At 39.4% G+C, this 21,449-nt stretch overlaps 1 protein-coding gene and 1 non-coding gene across 3 annotated transcripts in view; both read right to left on the bottom strand.

Moving 5' to 3' along the window:
* The window catches only part of LOC133525998 (pyruvate carboxylase, mitochondrial), a 57,119-nt gene that overhangs the window by 10,723 nt on the left and 24,947 nt on the right, over positions 1 to 21,449 (bottom strand). For both annotated transcript variants that reach the window (XM_061862454.1, XM_061862453.1), the window contains exons 3-20: positions 21,036 to 21,187; positions 19,871 to 20,011; positions 19,300 to 19,415; positions 18,985 to 19,079; positions 17,970 to 18,138; positions 16,002 to 16,108; positions 14,375 to 14,499; positions 13,944 to 14,153; positions 12,955 to 13,045; positions 11,063 to 11,198; positions 9,958 to 10,055; positions 9,194 to 9,278; positions 6,585 to 6,635; positions 5,239 to 5,488; positions 3,997 to 4,144; positions 3,004 to 3,263; positions 1,768 to 1,982; positions 197 to 407 (exon numbers count right to left, since the gene is read on the bottom strand). In XM_061862454.1, coding sequence (XP_061718438.1) covers positions 197 to 407; positions 1,768 to 1,982; positions 3,004 to 3,263; positions 3,997 to 4,144; positions 5,239 to 5,488; positions 6,585 to 6,635; positions 9,194 to 9,278; positions 9,958 to 10,055; positions 11,063 to 11,198; positions 12,955 to 13,045; positions 13,944 to 14,153; positions 14,375 to 14,499; positions 16,002 to 16,108; positions 17,970 to 18,138; positions 18,985 to 19,079; positions 19,300 to 19,415; positions 19,871 to 20,011; positions 21,036 to 21,187 — 2,660 coding nt within the window. The remainder of the gene's footprint in view (positions 1 to 196; positions 408 to 1,767; positions 1,983 to 3,003; positions 3,264 to 3,996; positions 4,145 to 5,238; positions 5,489 to 6,584; positions 6,636 to 9,193; positions 9,279 to 9,957; positions 10,056 to 11,062; positions 11,199 to 12,954; positions 13,046 to 13,943; positions 14,154 to 14,374; positions 14,500 to 16,001; positions 16,109 to 17,969; positions 18,139 to 18,984; positions 19,080 to 19,299; positions 19,416 to 19,870; positions 20,012 to 21,035; positions 21,188 to 21,449) is intronic.
* Positions 16,200 to 16,272, bottom strand: Trnat-agu (transfer RNA threonine (anticodon AGU)). The gene has a single exon. It is a non-coding gene; the product is annotated as a tRNA-Thr (tRNA).

Below are 21,449 nucleotides of genomic sequence, written 5' to 3' on the forward strand. Positions count from 1 at the left end.
ATGAGTATTAGTTGCCTGTGGGAAAAAAAGTACAGTCAGCGATAAAAGCTTGTGTCAAAAATGAAGTTTTTACCAAAAACTTATATGACATTGACTTCCAATACTCATATACGGAGCACGCAAGTGTCAAGTCGTCGAAATTTCGCAAAATAGTTCAATTAAAGACTTTTATAAAAAGCTGGCAAAAAAATATCACCTGTAAGCCTTCTTGACCTCCTCGAACTGGTTGCCGAGCCCCAGCGAGAAGGCCTGGAACTGCAGGTTGGTGTACTGGCCGCCGGGGATCTCGTTGAGGTACACGTCCGCGTTGCCGGACTTCATGGTGGCCGTGCACTCGAACGGCCCGTACAGCGTGCGCGCCTGCTCCCAGTACGCCGAGTACTCCGACACCTTCTGGAGGGGGATTTCTGTCGACGATTACAAAATAAATATATATTAAAGTATAGTATTTATTCATTGTTAATTGTGTACATAAGATGTCATATACAGGAGATATCGAACCAACAGTTGCCCGTTTCGAGCATGCAATATATATATTATATATTATAGGACATTATTACACAAATTGACTAAGTCCCACAGTAAGCTCAATAAGGCTTGTATTGAGGGTACTTAGACAACGATATATATAATATATAAATATTTATAAATACTTAAATACATACAAAACACCCATGACTCAGGAACAAATATCCATGCTCATCACACGAATAAATGCCCTTACCAGGATTTGAACCCGGGACCATCAGCTTCGTAGGCAGGGTCACTACCCACTAGGCCAAACCGGTCGTCAAAACCACTATAAATAACTATAGAGGCCGGGAAAGAAGATATAGACGGCCGAGCGTAGCTTACTGACTAACTTATTATTATCAAACTGATAATTCCAGAAAAAACTCATTTAGGTTGTAAAACCCATTTTCAATCAACCCGTTTTTTAACTTAAAATGGACATTATTACACAAATTGACTAAGCCCCAGTAAGCTCAAGAAGGCTTGTGTTGTGGGTACTCAGACAACGACAAATATAATATATAAATACTTAGACACATAGAAAACACCCAGGACTCGGGAACAAATATCTGTGTTTATCACACAAATAGATGCCCTTACCGGGATTCGAACCCAGGACCATCGGCTTCATAAGCAGGGCGGCTTTATAGTGATGATATAATTTATATTTCTCTGACTTTCTTAGGGCATTTTAATTTGGAGGCTGAAATTGTGTCGTAAAGTGCTGTGTAGTGTGTACCCGGAGCGGAGCAGCACAAGATCGGCCGAAGGTCTACATTATGTGATGTAAAAAGTTCGGAGCAGCACAAGGTCGGCCGAAGGTCTACATTATGTGATGTAAAAAGTTCGGAGCAGCACAAGGTCGGCCGAAGGTCTACATTATGTGATGTAAAAAGTTCGGAGCAGCACAAGGTCGGCCGAAGGTCTACATTATGTGATGTAAAAAGTTCGGAGCAGCACAAGGTCGGCCGAAGGTCTACATTATGTGATGTAAAAAGTTCGGAGCAGCACAAGGTCGGCCGAAGGTCTACATTATGTGATGTAAAAAGTTCGGAGCAGCACAAGGTCGGCCGAAGGTCTACATTATGTGAAGTAAAATAATCGGAGCAGCTCAAAATCAGCAAGACATTATGTGAAATGGAATGCCCGGAGCCGAGTAACACAAGATTAGCCGAAGGCCGACATTATGCGATGTAAAGTGGCTGGCGCGGGACAAGATACATTATGTAAGGTTGGAGTCGGTTGGGTACTGACTGGTGTCCAGGTCGGTGCCCTGCAGGCAGGCCACGAGCGCGCCCATGCTGGGCTGGCTGGTCATGCCGGACATGCTGTCGGCGGCCGCGTCCACCACGTCGGCTCCGGCCTGAGCGCACGCCAGCATGGCGGCCACGCCGGCGCCCGACGTGTCGTGCGTGTGCACGTGGATGGGCACGTCGGGGTGCTTGTCGCGGATCGCCGAGATCAGGAGCCTGGAATAGTATATTACTTTTTATCTTTTCTGCTTTGCCCTAAGGTTGACTGGTAGAGAATGCCTCATGGCATTAAGTTCGCCTTTTGTACGTTAAGTTTTTCTTTTGTGCGATAAAGTTTTAAATAAATAAATAGAGGCCGGGAAACGAAGAGTTAAGTAGATATAGACGGCCGAGCGTAGCGAGGTCAGATAGGGATACGCGGCCGGCAACTCCATTTCTCACCGAGATTTGTATAGTGCTTTTCTCAAACTTGTCAATGAAATAATAATAAAAATAGGATGATGATGATGATTGTTTCATGTCCTACTGTGATAGGTTATTCAGTGCGTGGGATATTAAAGGTAATAAAAATGTGATTATTTTTGGGCTACGTTGACGTTTAAAAACAAAAGGAGCCTAGGTGTATAAAATTCCTTTAAATATCATCTTCACTCATCGCACCATATGTAGTATTTCCGGAACTAATTTGAAGTAAGTCATATCAACATTTCATTGCAAGTTTGAGAAAAAATTGTTTAGTTAAATTTGAAAACTTACTCCGCAAGTAGGCCTCAAGAGCTCTTTTACAAGTCAATACATAGCAACATTTATACATACAACAGCCAATACCTAGGTAAACATTAACAATCTTAAAAAAATACCACAATATAACAGAGATGTATAGTCTCTATAATTAATAATACATTAAATTTCGAGATGTAAAAGGTCCTCGATGTCAGAGTCCTACTACTAATAATATTTGGAGGTGTAAAGTCTCTCCAACAGTCAAAATGAAATTTATATTAAATATAAAACATCAAACCCTAATACATATTTATCGTCCTGATGTAACGTATGTTTGCTTCAGATTGTGCTTAGGAACTTTTTGGTGGTAAACTCCGCTAGAGGAAAAATGAAGGAGAGAAACAAAATGATTCCTATTTGCTAACACAGTATCCAGCACAAACATTTTGATCACCTACATTTCGAAAGCACCGTTTTGCCCAAATAATGCTTAACTAGCTCAAATAATACTTACTTAGCCGCCTGGGGTTTCAACAACCCCGCCATATCCTTAATACACAGCACATGCGTCCCGGCCTTCACGAGCTCATCGGCCAAGTTCAAATAGTACTTCAGATCGTATTTCTTCTTGTTAGGGTCGGACACGTCGCCCGTGTATGAGATGGCAGCTTCCACGACGCCGCCGGCTTTGCCTGCCGCGTCCATGCCGAGGATTAAGTTGGGGAGGTAGTTAAGGGAGTCGAATACGCGGAAGATATCCATGCCGGCTTTAACCTGAAATGAAAAATAAAATATGAATGCAATGATTACAATATGATGAAAATAGCCGGAGCAGGAAAATATCGACAGCATAACAGGGCAAGATAGGCCGCAGGCCCACTTTATTTGATGTAAAATGGCCGTAATAGGTACAAGATAGGTCACCGGCCCACTTTATATGATGTAAAATGACCGTATACATGATGTAAACCGGCTGGTAGAAGAACAAGATTATATGATGTAAAATGGCCGTAACAGGACAAGATAGGCCGCAGGCCCACTTTATTAGATGTAAAATGGCCGTAATAGGTACAAGATAGGTCACCGGCCCACTTTATATGATGTAAAATGACCGTATACATGATGTAAACCGGCTGGTAGAAGAACAAGATTATATGATGTAAAATGGCCGTAACAGGACAAGATAGGCCGCAGGCCCACTTTATTTGATGTAAAATGGCCGTAACAGAACAAGATAGGCCGCAAACCCACTTTATATGATGTAAAATGGCCGTAACAGGCCGCAGGCCCACTTTATATGATGTAAAATGGCCGTAACGGGACAAGATAAGCCGCAGGGCCACTTTATATGTTGTAAAAAGACCGCAGCATGACAAGTTCGGCAACTGGCTTGTAGCAGGACAAAATTATATGATTTAAACAGCCGGGAAAGGATAATAGGAGCACATGATCGTAAGATTTCCATCGTTTTTTTTTGGTAAATGAAAAAAAATGGTAAGGCACTGACCGACATCTCGCAAAACTTGTAGACCACGTTGTCGGGGTAGTTGGTGTAGCCGACGGCGTTGGCGCCGCGCAGCAGCATTTGGAACGGAATGTTGGGGATGAGGCGTCGCATATCTTCCAGTCGCTCCCATGGGCATTCGTGCAGGAACCTGGTCAAATGGGAAATATGTTACTTAAACGAGCGACTGTGTTAGTAAAAATAGATTTAGTACCCACTAAATGGAAGGACTAGATAAATTCAGAACTGGCTTAGATAAAGTTAGGGGTGAGATAGTCCTACATTAGATTATCATGTAAAATGATAAGTCTAACGAGTAAAAAATACATATGGTTTGTTTTTTTTTCGGACATCAGTCCATAACTAATAGTTCATTACGATACAAGTGCGAAAAATAGGAAATTCGAAACGAGTGGCGATATATTAAAACACGACCGAAGGGAGTGTTTTAAATCGACACGAGTTGCGAATTACCTATTCGCACATGTATCGTACGTTTTACAGTACATATGGCCCTTAAAATGTTCGACACAGTAACGTAATATGCTAATTTGTGGTGCTAATAACTAGTGCGGTAAAGTAGCACCGTATGTACTGTAAATACAATAAATTAAACAAACCTTACTACTCACCTAAGAGCGACATCAACAGTGGCTCATACAAGTTGCTAAAGTTATGCGTGACATACGGCGAGGCAGCCAATAGATCATGTGTCCGAACCAAGGCTCGGAACCGGTTTTAAAATAGCGGTAAATACCGGTTTATATCGGTTTTACTCTGAACTTTCATAAGAACGCGAACGTTTTAAGAACTTTATTTGAACCTACATAAATCGGTTTATTCGACGAGAGACGAAACGGTCGGCCGGCCTGGTGGTGTGCCGCATAAACAAAGACACTCACATAGGAAGAAACCGGTTTTTAAAGTTTTAAACCGGTTAATCAGACAAGAATTTTATGGAAATGTCTTCTTAAAAACCGGTTTTACGAATGAAACCAAAATTACCTAAAACTGGTTTAAAAATAACGGTTTTACGAACGAAACCGAAATTAAAAGGTTATGCGCCAAGTACATGATGACGGTTTGGAAATTTAACCGGTTTCCGAGCCTTGGTCCGAACTCTGGTGGCTACTTAATAGGGACTGATGAGCGTCTCTGATGACGTGTCTATGAGGAGGAAACCCTTGTGTTGTTTGTGTTTCATGTAGATACTGTAAAAAACAGAGATAGAAAGTAGTTACTCACCTAAGAGCGACATCAAAAGTAGCACCACCCCAGTTCTCCATAGAGTATAGATTACTAAAGTTATGTGCCACATATGGAGACGCAGCCAAAAGATCATGTGTCCGAACTCTGGTAGCCAAGAGGGACTGATGAGCGTCTCTGAATGACGTGTCCATGAGGAGGAGGCCCTTGTGTTGACGGACGGCCTTGGCGAAGGCCTCGGGACCGCCTTCTTGTAGGATCTGTTTGAAGCCTTTTGGAGGCTGGATGGCTGTGAGAAAATAACGGTTATTGTTTTATTTATTTTTAAGTCGCTTGCCGTATAAATACTAAAGCAGCACAGAGTCCACTTTTGACCTAGAAGAATTGGAGCTGGGGATATTATGAAAGCAACTGACACCTGACATTCTAACCAAGAAAATATTATTGGGATTAATCCGGATTCTTCACTGTGATTTTTCACCTGATAATAAGTGCCGATGCGGTCTAGAGTGAAGCATGTTTACCTAAGAGCAAGGTTCGGAACCGGTTTTATAAATAGCGGTAAATACCGGTTTATTTCGATTTTACCCCGAACTTTCATAAGAACTCGAACGCTTTAAGAACTTTATTGTAACCTAAATAAACTGGTGTATTCAACGAGCGGCGAGACGGCCGGTCGGCCTGGTGATGTGGACATATAAAGAAATTTGTTTTTATTGTTCTAAACCGGGTAATCTGATAAGAACATTATGGAAACGTTCTCATAAAAACCGGTTTAAAAATAACGGTTTTACGAACGATACCGAAATTAAAAGGTTTTGCGCTAATTACATGATTTGGAAATTTTACCGGGTTCCGAGCCTTGCCAAAGAGATTTACTCGCAATTAAAAAAGATTCAAGCTATGAATATACATAATACGTTTCAAGAAATTTATTGCTATACGACAAGATTTGATCCCACGGCGGTTTGATAGCCTCAAGCCTTACAACCAATAGGGCTAAGATGGTAGGCTCTTATCATTTGTCACCATGCCTGTTACGTTCTAACAAGTATGTAAGTGCGAAAGTGACAGGCATAGTGACAAGCGATAAAAATAGAACCATGCTGCCACTGCAGGCATTGGAATGCATATGTGGTAAATAAACTCGGCTCGTTTAAATTGCGTAAAAAGTAAAGTATAGAAAATGAGAAATTATTTATTATATGTATTACCGGTGTTTATAAAAAAAAATATGATTGCAAAAGAACCAATACAATATTAAAGAAACAAAAGTAATAGAATGTTTATTGTGATTGCAAATTGGTATTCAGGAAAAGGGGAATGGTTTATGTACTTATAACTATTGTTGATTAAGTTACAATTAGTTGATTTTTATTTTTTACCTGTATTTTCTCCGGTTAGTTCGTATTTCTTGACAGCCTCTGGAGAAAGGTCTGAAAATAGGTTAAGTATAACTATGAAATTAATAATTTCAATTTATGATGCATAAAATCTATTTCATGCCAAAAATGCCTTACATCATTTAGAAAAATAGCTCATACTCTTCAAACTGCTGGATCGATTTCTATCAAACATAGCTAAGAACCATCGCAAGGAAATTCGCTTACACGTAAAATCGCATCGAAATCGGTCCATCCATTGGAGAGCTACGATGCCACAGACAAACAGACAGCCAGACATTGGGGTCAAACATGTAACACTACTTTTTTTGCGTCGCGTCGGGGGTTAAAAATGAGGAAACTGGGCAAACATGAAGCGTGGACATTATTATGGAATGACTACCTAAAAGATATATATACAATATAAAAGATATATATTGCTATACCCTTACAGGGTTCATGTGGAACTGTATTAAATAGTTTTAAAGAACTGTACACTAACATGAGTGCAATAAACAATTCTGATTCTGATTCTGAAAGATACCAAACATCCCACAATGATAGGTAGGTACAGGCTGGCCGCAAACAACCCGAAAAATCTTAACTTCGTATTCCTGATGAAGTTACGAGTAAAAATGATTATAACACTTTTCATCAAATACGGAAATGTAAGATTAAAGACTTTTGGGTTATTGGATCCTACCAAGCACAATCAGGTCCGCACCAAATAGTAGACAGTATCAGCCAAAGTGGCTAAATATATAAAGATATTTATTGGTGACACTCACAAAACGAAAAACATGTATGAACATGTACAGACAACAAAAGTGGAGCATAACGGAATGAACCCAACTCGGCATAATGCTAGCTATAAGCCAGCGCTAGTCTTCCGTAGAGTACATTCGGTGATGCCACGACAGATAACACATAAAGCTACATTAAAACAAACATAAATATCCAAGGCAAAAAATTAATAATAAAAAGAGTCACACATCCAATCGCAGGGGTCTCCAATTAGTTTCAGGGGTCCGGTTCTTAAAATAAAATGAAAATGATATCGGAACACATCTGTCCAAATATTCGGTATTACTATCTATATGATTTTGAGTGTACCTACGTTTTTAGGGTTCCGTACCCAAAGGGTCAAACGGGAGTACTGAGACTCCGCTGTCTGTCCGTCTGTCTGTCTGTCCGTGTGTCACCAGTCTGTATCTCATGAACTGTGGTAGTTAGCCTGTTGACGTTTCTACAGATTATGTGTTTCTGTTGCCGCTATAACATCAAATACTAAAAACAGAATAAAATAAATATTTCTTTCCAATCTCGAGGTTTTCATCCAATCACCGAAGTTAAGCAACGTCGGGCGGGGTCAGTACTTGGATGGGTGACCGTTTTTATAGATAATGGTACGGAACCCTTCCTGTGCGAGTCCGACTCGCACTTGGCCGATTTTTTATGGTAAAGGGACCTGCGATTATTCAAGGTCTGCAATTGGCTATGGGATAATATTAATAAAAAAAAACTTTCCGGAAATTGCTACTACATTAATGATCGCTTATTATAGGTAGAAGTACCTACTTAAAAATACTAATAAAGTACTTTTGTTAAGTAAGTATACGTAAGTTATAGTAATGAATTACATATACAAACATATATTATGTATAACCGTGTGCGAAATGAAAATTAATTTAGTTTTATTGTAGCCCTCATATTATAAATGTGATAGGTAGAACCATACTTCAGGATATTTGGGATATTATACAAAATTCTTTTTTTATAATTAGGAAAATGTAAGAAATACTTAAACCCAACTAGGTACAGAATTTTTGAAATCCTGGTTTGAAATGTGGCTTCGCCCGGCCCTCATTATAATATCTATATCTGGTAACCCTAAATGTGTATAGGATGAAAAATTAGTTAAACCCCAACGAAAAGCGATAACCGGAATTTAAATATATTACCTACCACACCCAGGTCGGACTGAAAGAAATCAACAAATCTTTATGTCTTTAGATGGAACTTCGTCATTTTAAGAAATGGAAAATTGATTTTTTTTTCGGATACCTTTGGTTATTTTCAAATAAATAAAAAATAAAAATTCGAGATCTATTATGAATTCTGGTAGATAAGTGTTTTTATAGCATTAATGGCTCCTCTTGACACCATGGCCTAGCGTTGGACCAGCAAGTTGGCCATGTGATGGTTATGGCTCCTCTACACGTTGGCCTAGCGAGATGGCCATGCGATGGTTATGGCTCCTCCACACAATGGTCCAGCGCCGGACCAGCGAAATGGCCATGCGATGGTTGAGAGCACGCACTATGGGATGGGCCACGTGTAGATGCGTACGCACCATCGCTGGCCTACTACCTTTGATGTGCGACCTTCGACGAAAAACCGACACCGCGGCCATGCCATCGCTATCCCGCCGCGCTATTAGCCATCCGACACCACTACACGCTGGCCCATCTTAGTGGGCCAGTATAATGGCCCATCGTGTATAGGAGCCATAAGATATTAGGTACGCAAGGTGAAACTGGGTCACTCAAGTGATACAGGTAAAACTTCAGATTTGTTCTTGGCTGGTCTCAAAATTATAACCATGTACTTACCGAGAGGAACGGGGGGAATGTATGGTGTGATGTCCGCAGGAGGGATGGAGGTGGCCAATGGTGTAGCTGGGCCGTTCACAAGCACCTGGAGATACATTATTTACGTAATCTTATACCTTTAAACGAGCAATTCTTGTATATATATATATATATATATATATATATTTCTGTGATCTCGGAAACGGCTCTAACGATTTCGCTGAAATTTGGTATATGGGGTTTTTTGGGGTTATACAATCGATCTAGATTAGTCTTATGTTTGGGAAAACGCGTGTTTTCGAGTTTTCATGCGTTTTTCTTTCGACGCAGAATATGGTCGCTAATTTCGTGTTGCCGGCCACTGTCCGTCTGGTCCAGCGGGTTAAGACGCGGACTGCTAAACGAGTGTTACGGGTTCGAATCCCGGTGACTAACTTTTTTTTTATATGTTCAAGTTTTTAATTTTTATTGTTTTAGACGAGTTTAATTTAGTAAAAAAATGTAGTTAAGATTATCACCTATACACCACCATATTACAATGAATAGTTATAACCGATCGCCCAGGTACTAAAACATTATATTTTGAAACAGAAAATAATTTACATGTAACTACATTATGTTAAGCTAAACAAATACCTAAACGACATACGAACATTGTCATTTTGTATAGCTAATAAAAAAAGATAATATTTATTCCCACTTGTTTGTTGTTTGAGAAAAATGTTTTATAACGGAAGGCTACGAATGCATCTGAATAAATTATTGATTACTAATTATTATAGTACCTGTCCGAGATAATTGAGCAGTTTCTGAGCACGGTTCTGTGAAGCCTTGAACATGAAGAGCTGAGGATGTTCGTCGATGAAGTACGTGTCCAGGGCGCCTGAGAAATAAAATATCAGCCCTGATTATATGAATAAGGAATAAGCAGTTTTGACCTATTTACAATATTAGTGGCGGTAATTTCTATAACTGTTCCAAATTTTAGCTGTCTCCGTCAAACGGTCTCTAAGAAAACCGCTTTACAAGACCGATTTGCAAGACCGAACTGATTCCATAAGTGTTCCGTGAACAAAGTTTTGTACGGAACATTAAAAAAATACAAGAAAATATAAAAAGTCCGGTATTACAAATCGCAAAATAGTTCGATGTATATACGTAAGTAATCGGTGCAAGATGACAAACGTTAAAAATAATCATCTTTAACGCTAATCGAAAATTAGATTTGTGCTTTATGCATTGTTGTGCTGTTCTCGGAAACGTTCTCCATTTCGTCTCGTGCGAGAACATTCCCATGCAAAACGGAGAACGTTCTCGAAAACAGCACAACTATAGTTGTGTAGCGTCGGCGATGAAGAAAATTAATTGGCGTAAACAAATTACGATCAACCAACCACCACCAGACCAAAGGTTGGAAGAGATCGCTGCTTAGCGATAAGACCGCCTGTTGTTACCTAACTTTCAAGTGTTTTTCATTTCCTGTCTCTTTTGAACTGTATGGTGCACAATAAAGAATATTTACTTACTTACGATTATTACCGTGGGTATGATCCAGCGGTGGCAGCATGGTTGCATTTTTATCACCTGTCACTAAGCCTGTCACTTTCGCACTTACATACTTATTAGAACGTGACAGGCATGGTGACAAATAATAAAAATACGACCGTGCTTAGCCCGCTGAAGAGGGTATATATTAATACCTTAATAACGGATCTGAGATCTGACCTTAAATCACTGCTACTCCAACTACCTATGGGCCGCGATGAAGTCACGCATAAGTAACACGTAAAAAGTAAACACGTGAATAATTTACTAATTCTTAGGTCGGGCCATAAGTTGAAAACAGTGATACAGAAACGCGACATTGGACATTAAACCAGGCGAACTTACCGGAAAGGAACTTCTGGTTGCCGACGACATTGAGCAAGAAAGGAATGTTGGTCTTAACGCCGCGGATACGGAACTCTCTGAGGGCGCGCGTCATCTTAGCCGCCGACGCTGGGAGGTCGTTGGCGTGGGAAATTACCTGAAACACATTGAGTTATTATGTCTGTGACAACCACTTACGAGTATGACACATCGAATGGTGATCCCTATGACAGTTTCTCCAAGTCGCTGTTGGATATAATTAACATTTTACATAATAGATAGCTGCTCCATATAAAAATGAATTGTAATGGGGATTATCATTCGACGCGTCAGGTGTAGATAAAGAGTAAATACCATTACCAAAAATTCAGTACTTTAGATGTGTAAAGTGACAACAAAACATGGCGCTGTACAGCTATCATCCCAGATACACATTTTTAGTCATTACGAGTTTATCCAATTTACAGTGAATAACCACAAAAAAATACGAAAAACATTGAAATCGTCTCTTAAACTCATTCCTAGTTACGATTGCTTAACTAATAACTAGCTAGGAAAGTAACCAACATAATTGTATTTATCTCATGTATTTTGACGTATTAAGATCAGTATCCGTGCAGAATTAATCTAGTGAACATCATATTTCACACACACACACATACACACACACACACACACACACACACAGACGCACCCAACTACAGGTTCCTATTTAGCCGTAAGGCTATTATTATTACTACAACTGCTCTGTCGTCGTAATGAGTAATGAGTACTTCTAGTTTTTAAGTTATAGATTATTAATCAGATAGTTACAATTGTTACAAACAACCATTGTTTATTATGGAGGAGCGGGACTTCCTGACACAGGTATTTCTTACCTACTAGGAAGACCCAACCTTGTTTGTCATATGTGTACCCAACATTTATGAAATAAAATCATTTTCATTTTCATTTTCATTTTTTTCATATTTACGACTGTACACTATGTCAAGACCAAATAGATATAGAACGGGAGCTCAGGGCAACATGCTAATAAGGAGGTTTTCAAGGTGTAGCCAACAGGTAAAAATAATTTTAGTTAAAGCCTATTGTCAAATTTTCTACCCGTGCAGCCTCCGGACTAGTTTTACGCAGAAGACCATCAGTTCCCTGCGCGTCCAATATAATAATAGTTTCAGGATGTTGTCGGGGCTGCCCCGGTTCTGCAGCGCATCAGGAATGTTTGCACAAGCTCGCACAGATGACTACTATGCCATAATATAGTACGAAAGAGGATTGCCTCGTTGCTCTGCAGAGTGCGGGCCAGCTTCAAATCCAACCGCATCCTGGCTACTGTAGCGGGCCGATACGACTCACCTATTGTGCGACATTTTGAGTGTGTCATGACCGCAACCAGATGATTGTTTTTTGCTGTACTGTTCGCTTTTTGTTCTACTAACACTTAGTTTTAAATCTTAAATGTTACTAGCCATTATGGACCATTGTTGTCTCATATCAGCAATTAAACAGCCCTGCGTGCAAAAAGTGTTTATGGTATGGCACCCAAATTGTATAATAAATTGCCCAATTCAATAAGAGAATCTGAAATGCCTGTATTTAGGAAACATTTATTGGACTTTTTAGTACAAAATACTTTTTACTCTTTAAATTAATATTTTGACCATATTCCGCATAGTTATTAAATTTAGTATAATGTAGTAGGTATAACGTTAGATTAATTTTATTTATGAATATAAGATTTGTATGCCCGTTAGCTGGCTGAATACACTGTTCTTTGAAATGTATTTGATAACATCCACTTGACTGTATTCTAACAAATAAATGATTTGATTGATTGAAAAATAAATTGAATTGAATTAAGAAAGAATTATTAAATCCTTTTCCGTAATATATAGCCTGATTTGTATACTTACTTTTACTAGCAGCGAGTCGTAATAAGGCGACACGATGGCTCCAGCATAGGTGGCCGCAGAATCGAGACGGATACCCATACCTTCACCAGATCTGCAAAATATTATTATGTTGTACAACGAAAACTTTAGACGATTCAATCCAGATAATATACATCACAAATACACCTCTTATGTTAATCTACTATTTTTATTCCATAATTTCTTACTCACCTGAACACTTCGAGTCTTCCGGTGCTAGGCTGGAAGTTATTGGCCGGGTCTTCAATTGTGACTTTGCATTGAATAGCAATCCCTGTGTTTTGATTTTGTCTTGAGTCAGACCCAGTTCAGGTAGTTCCACCCAAAACACTTAACTATAAACTTACAAGTACACTTTGAGTCTTCCGGTGCTAGGTTGGAGGTTATTCGCCGGGTTTTCAGCAGTGACTCGGCATTAGATAGCAAATCCTTGTGTTTTGATGTTTTCTTGACTCAGAACTAGTTCTGGTAGTTCCGCACCAGACCATTAACTATAAGCTTACCTGAATACTTCAAGTCTTCCAGTTCCAGGTTGGAAGTTACTCGCCGGGTTTTCAGTAGTGACTCGGCATTGAATAGCAAATCCATGTGTTTTGATGTTGTCTTGAGTCAGACTCAGTTCTGGTAGTTCCACCCAAGACACTTAACTATAAGCTTACCTGAACACTTCAAGTCTTCCGGTGCTAGGTTGGAAGTTGTTGGCCGGGTTTTCAGTAGTGACTCTGCATTGGATAGCAAACCCTTGTGTTTTGATGTTGTCTTGACTCAGAGCTAGTTCTGGTAGTTCCGCACCAGACCATTAACTATAAGCTTACCTGAATACTTCAAGTCTTCCAGTTCTAGGTTGGAAGTTACTCGCCGGATTTTCAGTAGTGACTCGGCATTGAATAACAAATCCATGTGTTTTGATGTTGTCTTGAGTCAGACCCAGTTCTGGTAGTTCCACCCAAGACACTTAACTATAAGCTTACCTGAACACTTCAAGTCTTCCGGTGCTAGGTTGGAAGTTGTTGGCCGGGTCTTCAGTAGTGACTCTGCATTGAATAGCGAATCCTTGTGTTTTGATGTTGTCTTGGGTCAGACCCAGTTCTGGCAGGGTCATGCCTTCGGCTACTCTGATCTGGGACTGGACTAAATCGATGCTTGTTACTTCTTCTGTGATTGTGTGTTCTACTTGTAACCTGGGGAAGAAAATTAATTGTTAAATGAAAACTGGTTTTTATTGTTCTAAACCGGTGAATCTGATAAGAACTTCATGGAAACGTTCTCCTAAAAACCGGTTTAAAAGTAAGGGTTTTACGAAGGAAACCGATATGAAAAATGACCGAATGAATGGTTTTGTGCCAAATACATGATAACGGTTTGGAAATTTAACCGGTTTCCGAGTCTTGATACGACTCACCTGGCGTTGACCTCGATGAAGTAGAAGTTACCCTTGCTATCAAGGAGGAACTCCACCGTACCGGCGTTTTCGTATCCCACATGCTTGGCCAGGTGAACAGCGCAGTCTGTCATCTTTTTACGAACCTAGAGGGGTGAGGCATATATTTAGTTAAGTACTACAGTTTTTTGATATGAGTCAAAGACCGTCAATATGAAGCGCAAAACGACGCGATTAATCGCGATTGCGAGAGTAGAGCAGTGTGTGGGCAGAGAAGGCAACATCGCGGCAGCGCGAGGAACAGCGTGAAGAGCATAGTGTGGCAGTGGCACGCGTATTAGAGAGATATTCCATTAGACTTTGAGACGAGTGACAAGTTTAAATTACTTTTTATCTGAGCGTTAAACCTGGCCTCATTGAACAAAGTCCGAATGCTTGATAATGACATTAATATCATATCAATATAATACGTAGACCAATAAATGAACAATTCCGTTCATTAGCGTGTTATCTTATTGTTTAACCAATTAATATTACGACGGGGGCTCGTCTCTTGTGTAAATATAATTAGCTGTAAGTTTTTCCTCAATCTATAAGTAAATTTAAAGAAAGTAAACTATGATGATATGTCGTAATAAATTCATTGGTTTGGTTTGATTTTCTTATACATAAATAAAAAATAAATAAATAAATATTATAGGACATTATTACACAAATTGACTAAGTCCCACAGTAAGCTCAATAAGGCTTGTATTGAGGGTACTTAGACAACGATATATATAATGTATAAATATTTATAAATACTTAAATACATAGAAAGACCCATGACTCAGGAACAAATATCCATGCTCATCACACGAATAAATGCCCTTACCAGGATTTGAACCCGGGACCATCAGCTTCGTAGGCAGGGTCACTACCCACTAGGCCAAACCGGTCGTCAAGATGATTTTTAATCGTTTACTTGGCACTTGGTGAGGTGGATTTAATACGTATGTCATACTGTACTGTTTAATACTGTCTCTTTTGTGACAAATTTTATTTGACTGAACGTTATATTTTCAAAAACCATTATCTTTTTTATTTCTGAGAAAGGCAACCTGTCGTATTCAGGCTATTTTTTAAACGCCAAAAATAAATTATAGAGAGGTCTCCGATGAAACGAAGTGAATCCATAAAGGGTCCCGTAAAAACTTTAGAAAACAAGATAAAAAACATTTTTCACCACACCAACTGGTACAGGCCCTTGATTGTTCAACAACGAATGAGAAAGTATTTTATCCACATGTGGGGCAAAGTAATCAGATGCAAATTGTGAGTTGTTACCGTATGTTAGCTGGTGGAATGACTTTTAAATGATGATTTTGAATGATATATTTTTATCACATTCATTTCAATTTGGTTTGATTTTTTTGGTTTTTCATAGTTAGTATTTTCCTCCCGTTGGTGATATGGAAATTTTTGTGTTTCACTCGAAGGCAAAGTTTGTTTAACCCTCGTGCCTTAAAACCCTCGCAACGCTCAAAATTCCACTTCTCGAACCATTCGCTACGCGTGTGGTTCAATTTTGGAATCTTTCGCTTGCTCGAGTATTAATTTAAAAGCACGAGCGTTTAAACAGCATCCTTGTAAAACAAATAAGTATTACCTCTGGGTCTAGCCCGGGCGCAGGGGCCACCTCGACGACCTTCTGGTGCCGCCGCTGCACCGAGCAGTCACGCTCATACAAGTGGACCACATTGCCTGCCTTGTCGCCTGAAATACAAAGTACCAAGTTTCAACTAACATTGAATAGTATTCAATATTATAAAAAACCTAAGAAATAAATTAAAAGTGCGAAATTCACTGTCTTGGGTGGGACTTGAACCCACGACCACTGGATCACTAATACAGTGCTCTACCATCTGAGCTACCAAGACCGTACCCAATACAGCGAATATTTTCACCATATATAGGGAGGGTGTTATACTTCTTAAAGTGCTACCGGAGTTCCATGTCATATTAGAAATTCACCAGTAACTATGCGCTATCCCATACTAAATTAATTCAACATTCCGCCTGATACAAAATTAATTTAAGACCTAAGCGTTGGCGGCCTAGTATATATATATGGATATGACGTCGACTTTCAATCTGGAGGTAGCAGGTTCTAATCCTGGCTCGTACCATCGCCCACTCGCCCACACTGTTAGCTGTCCATCGGTGGACCTTATTACAAAATACAGTTAATAGTGTTGCTGTTTGACCAATGAGTTTTTCGTAGCTTATGTACAGATCATTTGATATTCACCACTAGCTTTCTGTATAATAGATTTGACAACTATTGTCATACAAAAAAATGGAGTATATAAAAAAAATCCGATAATATGTTCATGGGCCAGTGTCCATACAAATCTGCCCATCCTCCTTTAAAAGCACGAAAAGTGTAGTCTGTTTATATGGGAAGTTCTACTTTTATATAATTATATATATGTACGCAATCCTGAACGAGTTTTTTTTTTTTTTTAATATTATAGGACATTATTACACAAATTGACTAAGTCCCACAGTAAGCTCAATAAGGCTTGTGTTGAGGGTACTTAGACAACGATATATATAATATATAAATATTTATAAATACTTAAATACATAGAAAACACCCATGACTCAGGAACAAATATCCATGCTCATCACACAAATACATGCCCTTACCAGGATTTTAACCCCGGACCAACAGCTTCGTAGGCAGGGTCACTACCCACTAGGCCAAACCGGTCGTCAAATCGAGTTTAAGGCTTTACAGGAGCTATTTAATCGCGGATTTTCTACCTTACCTTTCACGAAACAAATACCTAATGTTGCTAATTCACTCATCGATGTAATCTTTATACACATCGTTTAAGTAAAATTATCGTTGAATTAAAAGTAGGTACAAAGTTCAGTAACGAATTATATCAATATAAACAATAATGTCATCATTAATATCCAAAATGATTATAACGCAAAAACAACACTTTCTTATCCTAATACCTTACCGAACTACATTTCAAAGCCCATTCAAATATGTACCTTATTGTACGACGATAAGGTATAAAATTTAATGACTTTTTAAATGCAGTTAAGATATAGTAACAGTAAACAATACGGATGTCATTATCAGAAAAGGGATTTTATATTTAATGATGCTTGCACGTTTAGACGTCGCGTTAGTATTAAGACATCGTTAATATCATAAGCGCTTCAGATAATATGGTATTTTACCTGATAACGAAACAAATGATCGATTCAAGTTAATTAACGCGTCATTTTATTGTCTGAACGATTACTATCGGGGGCTCGTCTGTTGTGTCATTATACTTAACGGGTGTGTAGTCCAGCTGCATTTAATTAATTACGTTTTTATTTGTTTCATTGACAATGAACCAGTGTCATATCATTTTGACGATCAGTCTGGCTTAGTGGGTAGTGACCCTGCCTATGAAGCCGATAGTCCCAGGTTCGAATTCCGGTAAGGGCAGTTGGACCTCAATATGCCTCGGCCGTTCGATGAAGCGTTCAATAAATGCGTTCAATGAATGTCACATACTACTCGTATTCCATAGGCTGACTTATTTGTAACATATCATGAGGTACATACCAAGCAGTTGCACTTCAATATGTCTGGGCCGTTCGATGAAGCGTTCAATAAACATGGACCCATTGCCAAAGGCGCCCAGCGCTTCGGAGGAAGCACGCTCAAAGGCCGATTCCACTTCGGCCATGTCTCGTACTACTCGCATACCGCGACCACCACCGCCGTACGCCGCCTACAAGAGGAACGTGTTAGATGTTGAAGGAACTCGATTTTTATTAGTTTTTCCTACTCCTCTACTATTATCTGTCATTTATGCATTCATTAACACGAATATAAGAACATACATAAAAGATTTCAAGAAAAGTCTATATTGTCTATTCCTCATAAAAGCTCTTGTGCTTTTATACGCTATAACGTTACTGCGATTAATGGCTACCAACCTAACAAAACCAAAACAAATACAGTTTTAAACTAAGTGCATTGATGCCAACTTACAAAATATTCATTTGGTTGCATAGTAAAAATAATTACTTCATAAGTCAGAAACACGCATGTGACACCCGTAATATAGCAACACCCATAGACTACGAAGACCGCTTAGCGTCGCTCCGTAGGCTACGGTGGCCAAAATTGAGAAAAAACTGTCCAAAAAATTAATTTAGCAAGTAGCAAGTACCAGCAGGGCCTCATGAGTTACGAGGAGGTGTCGCCGACCGGCCGGCCGCGGCCCGGGGCGGGCCGGGCGCGTAACAAGGTATGCTCGCGCGTCTTGGCTATATACTTTTGCTGTAATTTGTTTACCTAAATTAAGATTTATTTTTGTTGACTCGTAGGAAAAATATTGTATGCAACGTTGTATAAGTAGGTCAAAAAATTCTCGTGGCGTATTCCTTTACAATGTTCGCCTACGCCTTCGGCTCCGGCTCACATTGTAACTCACGCCACTCGCCTTTTTTGACCCTTCTTATACAACTGATGCATAAAATACTATTGCGAATTAGCAAAGTAATGTGTTTGATTTGATTAATATTACTACAAAAGTAAAATGCATTAAATCTTACAGTAAGTAACTGTATACCTTGAAGATAACTGGAAGACCATGTTTTTTGCAGAAGTCCACGGCCTCTTCTTTGGTTGTAATAGGACCGTCCGTGCCGGGTACGATGGGGACCTCTGGAATAGATAAACAATTACCGCAGGAACCGCCTTTTAGAAATAGTTAAAGAGTGACATTAAATGCATAAAGAGCATAGCATCCCATGTAAAGGATGTAAATATTTTAATTTTATTATACGCGATATAATCCGCTAAAATAGTTTTCACGTGTAACTATCGCAGTAAATCTCTTCCTTCTATATTTTTAATCAGTCAAGAAAACATTTTAAATACGTACTAGCTTCAATGGCAGCTTTCCTGGCGGCCACTTTGTCACCCATCCGCTGCACGACGGATGGATGCGGACCGATGAACCGCATGCCGGCATCCACGATTGCTTGCGCGAAGTCTGCCCTGTGAATGGCCAATACAATACGTTGTACAGGAGATAGGAAATATTACAATGATTCTGTTACCAGTAAAGGATAAAAATGATGAAGCCCACAGTTATACCAGCTTACTGATGCGCCGAAGGAAACTTTCCAAAAATGCGAAATTTTCCACATTGGAGAGTTCCGGAAACTTTTTATTATTATGGGGATTGAAAGTTTCCGAAACATATAATGGAAATTTCTTATATTTCTGTGAATATTTCAAGAAATTCCCGAGAACTTTTCCTATTTTCAGTAAACTTTTTCGCAACTTGCACATCTGTATACCAGCTACGCAATAATGGCATATAAAAACTTCTACCTTGTTTTCTTTAGCTACCCCGATATCGGGAATGCTGTTGTACGCTTCTACTGGAGCCAGACCTTTGCCGACCAGGTATGACTCGTCAGCTTTTACAAAAGCTGTGAGATACTTACCTTTCTGACAACAGTCCATAACCGGGATGAACAGCGTCTACATTGTTTTCTTTAGCTACCCTGATGATTTCCGGGATGCTGAGGTACGCTTCTACGGGAGCCAGACCTTTGCCAACCAGGTATGACTCGTCGGCTTTTTGTCTGAAAGAATAACATAGTTTTTGTATTTTTTTTTTCGATTACTTCTCACCTAAGGTAGGTACATTTCTTCCATGATTGGGGATGAGATAGACAACTAGGGACCTAGAGTGCTAACCGTTTATAGAAAACCTAGTCGTAACTTAAATAATGCTTTTAAAGGTTCACGTGTTTTTTTACGTTTGTAGATAAACGATTATCATCTTGGCTACGGCCTATGTTTGGTAGAGAACTGTTTTATCAGACCAAACAAAGGGCGTTGCAGGTAATATTGAGCAAGTTTACAGTACAGGGCGATGCAGATAAGGTCTCCGCGTACCCTATGCAAGAGATAAGTTATGGCGTCTCCTCTGTCACTGGCAACGTCGTGCCACATGATTGTAACAGATGGCGTTATCACTCTCTACATCACGCTTACGGAGTTCCGAATGTCAGTTACAGTGAATTCTCGAAAATTCGACACTTTGATGGCCCGGTACACCCTGTAATCCGGTACTTAAATAGGGGTGCAAATGATCATTCTTTGTCCTTTACTATGTGCGCTTACATTATCACTCTTGAATCTCTTTATAAATGCCTAAAATCCAAATAACAGTAAAATTTTCTTTGCATTTAGTATTTTAGTAGTGTATTGGTATTACTACCACATACTAAAAACATTTCGAAATAATATGCAGATTTGCTCTAACTTCCAGTAATCTGACAATTCCAATAATCCGGCTCTCCGGTGTCACCATTAGTGCCGGATGAGTGAGATTATACTGTACTATAAATACTACTGCTAACCAACTCTCATTGGACTTCGGTCCGGGGCACTACATCCACCTGGAGAAAGTACTATCCCCACATTCTAGAAAGTAATGCCAAAGCCTGCTAGGCTTGTCATGGCGATTTTGGACCAGACAAAAGTTACCTCAACAATTTTATATTCTCAATCTTGGTAGTAGACATTGTTTGATAAAGTAGAACCTTAATTGTCTCTTGTTCTCACACCTAAGAAAAGCATATATTTGTCTCCCTCTCTCACCTGTGCATCTGCAGCTTGTCCTGCTCGCTGTAGATGGCGACGGACCGTATGCCGAGTTCGGAGCATGCTCGGAACACTCTGATAGCGATTTCTCCTCTATTTGCTACCAGAACGCTCCTTATGGGTTTATACTCGACCGGTTTGTTTGCGTTCTGAAACATAAATAAAATAGGAAATTACTTAAAAATATTATAGATAAATAAGAAGTACAGTGCTCACTCCATACATCAGTTTTATTATCGAAGTCGACATCTACCATCGAGTAGCGGAATTATCAGTACTGCTACTACTGTGTCGCTACTGACGAAAAGTGTATTGCTCAACAAAATACAACTAATATTACTAGCAGGAGTTGAAAATAGAGTTCCGGTTACAATATTAGTTGAAAATTGTTGAGCATTCGACTTTTCGTTC

The sequence above is a fragment of the Cydia pomonella genome, chromosome 15 (genome assembly GCF_033807575.1).
Source record: "Cydia pomonella isolate Wapato2018A chromosome 15, ilCydPomo1, whole genome shotgun sequence".
Lineage (NCBI taxonomy): Eukaryota > Metazoa > Arthropoda > Insecta > Lepidoptera > Tortricidae > Cydia > Cydia pomonella.